Source organism: Nyctibius grandis, chromosome 17, assembly GCF_013368605.1.
Source record: "Nyctibius grandis isolate bNycGra1 chromosome 17, bNycGra1.pri, whole genome shotgun sequence".
NCBI lineage: Eukaryota > Metazoa > Chordata > Aves > Nyctibiiformes > Nyctibiidae > Nyctibius > Nyctibius grandis.
In genome coordinates, this window is record NC_090674.1 from 10,722,303 (window position 1) to 10,727,611 (window position 5,309).

At 44.8% G+C, this 5,309-nt stretch overlaps 1 protein-coding gene across 1 annotated transcript; it reads right to left on the reverse strand.

The window, feature by feature from the left end:
* Positions 1–657: 657 nt before the first annotated feature.
* On the reverse strand, positions 658–981 carry LOC137671527 (claw keratin-like). Its single transcript, XM_068415121.1, has one exon. The coding sequence runs from the start codon at positions 979–981 to the stop codon at positions 658–660; it is 324 nt and encodes a 107-aa protein (XP_068271222.1).
* Between the last annotated feature and the right edge of the window lie 4,328 nt (positions 982–5,309).

Here is a 5,309-nt window from a genome sequence, read left to right on the forward strand (position 1 = left end):
CGGCACGACAAAGGCACCTGAATCAGGACGAGCAGAGGGGACCACACAGACACACAAACACACTTAGAGGCCAACAACATGTTGCAATGTCATGTTTAATGAGAAAGAAGCTGATCATACAGAGGCAGGATTATATATTACAGATTACAAATTGCCCGCAACCCGTGGTTTGGTGCAAGATGATTCATGTAATAACTGATGTTGCTTCCCTGTTGCAGCTCTGTGTTGATACCCAGCCCTGATCATAGCAGGATGCATTCAGCACAGAAATAGAGCATAGGCTCCACAACCCTTTATGTATCAGTAGCCACAGAAAAAGCCTACGAAGATCTAAAATGGATGTCACACCAGATCCCTTTACATTGTCACAATGATACCTACACGCCCCCAAGGAATTAGCAATATAGTCCACAGCATCAAGAAGAGAGCACTTAAATAGATAGGAAGGCATTAGAAAAAGAAGAATCAGGACAGGTAAATTGAGAAGGATTTAAATGTATTTTTCAGAAGATCTGAGCATCTACTCAGATGCTCATTTAATGGCAGCCCCAAATGCTCAGCCCTTCCTAAATGCTGTGCCCTGGAGCTCAGCCATGTATCTACATCCTGCTTCTCATCTTCTGGACATTCTTCTTTCAGCAGCAGCTCTCACCAGGTTTAGCATGGTCTACAGCTTCCAACCGGGTATCCCCGTGTCCATCTGGCACCACCATGGACATGTGAGGCCCCGGGAGCACGGACAGCACTAAAGCCAGTTCCAACTTCAGGGGCTCCTGCCGATCCCACGACGCTCTGCTGCGGGAAGGTGCTGAGGATGGGTCCAGGGAAGGTCACGACCACGGGTGGAGGGTAGATGACCACCGTGGAGTCAGGACACTGCCGAACGCAGGGCTCGTTGCAGCTGTCAGCAATGGGCTGTGGCACGGCCACCCCACACGGGGAGGCACTGCCCTCAGCGCAGGGGTTTAAGGAGTGCACCATTTTTCAGGGATGGATAATCTGAAGCGCAAGGGAATAGTACAAAAATAAGGCACATTCTTCTATGTTTCACAGTCAAACATTATAATAAAAGGCTACCACCAGGCTAGAGGGAAAGGCAGAATTTTCATAGCTCGGCCCCTAAAAGACACCTGTAAATCCTGTATTGAACACAATAACATCTGGAAATGAGTTTCCATGAACAATTAATTGGAGCTCATCATCCAGATCTGCATTTACCAAAGCCAATAGCCGAACAGTCACAAATTTACTAATTTACATCAAGAAAACTCCAGATTGATATCAGAATACTTGCACATGATTCACCCTGACTTAAAGCTACAAAGGCTTTGTTAAAAAGAGGAATTCAGATGGAACTTACCTACTTCACAAGAGAAATAAGACAAGAGAAATGATCATACAAGATCTGATGTTGAGCACTTTTATACTCGCCCTAAGACTGCCCAAAGCATGAATCACCTACATGCATAACATCCTAATCAATTACTAAACACATTTCTTTCAAGGCTTAACTTTGTTAATGAATGTCAATTGTTCTAAATAAATCACTCTTTGTAATTATTAGTTTGTCCTTCTACCCCATATGACTCGTATTTTACTGCCTTCCAGTCTCTGCTATTCCTAAACTTTATATAAAGGGGATACTCTACCTCTGCAAGTTGGAGAAAGACCAAATGTTTGTATGGCTCATGCTTGATGTCCTCCATGAAGAGACTTGTTCCTGGGCAGGTGGTAAACAGCCATTTGCTTGGAAGAAAATGTACTTGACTCAGCCCAGGAAGAGTTGCAAAAGTGAAGGATAACCTGTGTTCTTGGCCTGGGGGTAGCCAGGGTCATGGTTCTGTGATGAAATTAGGCTAATACAGAGTCTGGTCACTGGCACACTGTAGAAATCCTGAATTTTATAGAGTTATATATCCAAATAAGTGAGTGCAGCTCTTCCAATTAAACACCAAGCATGCATTTCTTTAAACGTGCAAGCTTTAACAATAAAAAAGGGTAAGGCCATATTTTATATGAAATTAAATGTCCCATACTGTGAAGCTATAAATCACGACATGATTAGGGGAATGGCAAAAGGACAATAAATAGGGTGTAGCTGAGGTAAGACCTTGTCAGGCATTTTTTCCAGTGAGTCGCTTCTTCAATAAAAGGGCACCTAAAGCCATTACAGTAATAACACATGTTGCACATACAGAACAACGAGTGGAAGATGCATTTTGGAATCTCAATTGCTGATGAATTGCGACTGCCCATGTGGGGTTATCATCCACACTGAACGGCAGCGTGAGGAGGAGGCTTTCTGACACTCAGCAGTAGAGTCAGCACAGATGACAAGGATGGCAACGGCGTGTGCCATACAGACACTCCCACCCGGCCATAGAGGGTACCGACTTGTTCATTCTGATTTACACTTCATTTTACTTAAAAACCAAGACATTTTGCTACTTCTGTAGTAATAGAGAAGACTTGTTTGGGCTGTTCTGTTATACTAAACCTCACCTTAAAGCCTTCTTTCTCCCAGCAGCAGCACGTTCTTGCAAGGAAAAGCCTTCCTTTGGTGGCATTAGAGGTGGATGTGGTAACACCACAGAAGAAAGTTCCCCCCTTCCAAGGAATCTCAGGGAAAACATCTTCTATACCATCACATTGGCAGCAAAATGACTTTGAAGGGCAGGACGAGACCCTATTGCATTTCATGCTGCTGCGGAGTAGAAACCTCAATCAAGATGTCCACAACAATGGGAAATGACTGGGATGGTTTCCTACTTTAATTGCATATTGAGATTTACCTTCATAGTGTCATAATGTTTGAGGATGACATAAGATATTTGTAGTTCCTTTAGAAAACTGGCTCTGCCTTGTCCATAATTGAAGATAACCACATGAATTGCAACATATGTCTTTATCTCAGCATAGATTGGGTAGTAATTTATCCCTACAGTAATTCCTCAAAAACATTGGAATCAAATACCTGATTATTATTTTCAAGTTTGGCTTCTGCATATTCAAGACCCCTTTTATACACACTCTTTAGGGGATTCTTCTTTACAAGAGCTAATATTACCTGCCCGCTTTCAAAATATAGCGAGGAGACCCTGATCCAATCCTGCCTGGCATTCCTCCTGTGTCTGCAGTTAATTATCAGCTGACACCTCTGTAAACAAATCATGTTTTTCTACAGTAGCTGGAACCTGACCCTTGAGAGCTTGTTTTTATTCCTGTATATCTGCAAAAGCAACTGCCATCAAATTGCAAAGTACAGACGCCCAAGTGCCATTTGCTAACGCTGAGCAAAGCTGATTTGCAGTCAGATTTTAAATTTTAATTAGGAAATCCAAGGTCTCAGCACTTCTCCCTGCTCAATCACATCTTTGGAATGGACACCTCTTGTCTTCCAAGCATGGCAGAGACAGCTCTGCTGTCCCACAGCTGGGCAATGCCTCTTCTCAGCAGCTGGGACAGACCTGGCACCCTCCTGCCTCCGCGGCAGGCCAGCTCTGTGCCAGGAACAGCTCAGCCCTGGCCATACGGATGCTCGCCGGCCAATTCAGGCAGCTGAGGGGCCAACATGAGCAGGCACCTCCTGGGATTCCTGCAGCCCTTTGGTCCCCAGCTTCTCGTGGAGCAAACTCAGAGCAAGAGACAGCAGAGTATGGAGCAGCCAGTGAAGCAACTACCCAGCTGCATCCTGAGATGCAGAGAGTTACATTCAACTTTTTCTACTCATGTGGGACACCGGCAGCTTGAGACAGACTTTCAAAAGTCACTCTGACCTTACTGAACATCAGGCTTTTAAAAATAGAGCTCTGACACATCCCCCTGCCAGTTACAAAGGTAACAATCCTCTGTTCTGCAATGTAAATTAGCATAAAGAAGGGCAATACTACTTTTGCTTTACCTAGTGCCAGCAGAAAGCAATTCCAGTTTCATCTGAAGCGTCTGGAAAGCAAATAAATGATAGTCCTTGCCGCAAAAAGATGCGAACCACAGCACTAATCCCAGATACGCCTTTGCCTCGCTAGCTCAAGCATTCAGGTCACTTTGCAGCTATGCCTGAAACTCCCCTTCTCCTGGGGTAATAGCTACCTGCTTGACATGACACCCAAAGCCATGAAAGAGATCATTAGTTAAATGCAAAGCTGTGCAGTTTCTGCTACAGAGATGAGGGCCGCGAGTCAGAGCAGCAGGAAGGCAGCTTGTCAGACACAAGCAGGGATCTGCAGGGGTCTCACAACTTCATAACTCCAGTCTCGTATCATCTACAGCGAGCTCCGATCTCGACTGATGAAGACATTTTTTCCACGACTGTCAGTGTAAACGATATGCAAGTTTTACCATGGGCATAATCACTCCCATTGATGACACTGCATCGTCAAAGTGGCCTCAGCTAGCCCAGTGCCAACAAAAACTAGGCCCTTCCATGCTAATACTGCTGACAATACACATTCCTTCCTGCTTTCAGCTTTGTTCCCAAGGAGATTTTGTAAAGAAACTGGTTTTTAATGCTTTGTTCCATATGCAACCAACAGAAATAAGACAAGTAAATGTAAAATAGTGGAAAACAGGACTTGACTTTCAAGTCAAGGGGGTCTACTGTGTGAAACAACTAACTCTGGAAGCACTTACTACTTAAATATCCACCTCTGAGGTACCAGCTGGAAGTCAAAGAGTACTTGCTCTATAGTTTGCATTACTTTATTCTCTATGGTATATAACCAACATCACACATAGCAAAGCCTCTACTGCATCGAGCTACCCACTTTCTACTTTTTTTTTCCCTCCACCCCTTTTCACACTTGACTCAGAGCGGAAAAACCCCAGTTCTACAGCAGCCCTGGGAAGCTCTGCTTCCACCTCTGCTGCTAACAAATCCTCAGCTCCCCTCAGTGGATCTCAAAACAGCTCACAGAAAAGCTGAGGCAGCTGTAAGGTGACAAACACAGTGAACCAACAAGCTACCAGCAAACCCTGGAACTGCCAGGGCCATGCTCTAATCCCTCAACCACGCTGCTGTATGTGGTAGGACATTAAGCCACTCACAAATTGAGGTGTTATGACCCCATCCACCAATAAATCCCAATTAAAAGTTACCCTAAATCATTCCTCGTGCATTTGTAAACTGTAGCCCAGCAATCCCTTGTGCTCCATCGTGTGGCCAATGGACTGAGGGAACCCCAGCCAGGCACACACTCAGCACAGCAGCCCAGGGCTCAGCACAAAACTCCCAGGCTATCAAGGACCCACGGTGCCACAAACACCAGCAATTCAGTCATGCATCAGTATCAGAACAAGGCAGAGCAGAAATT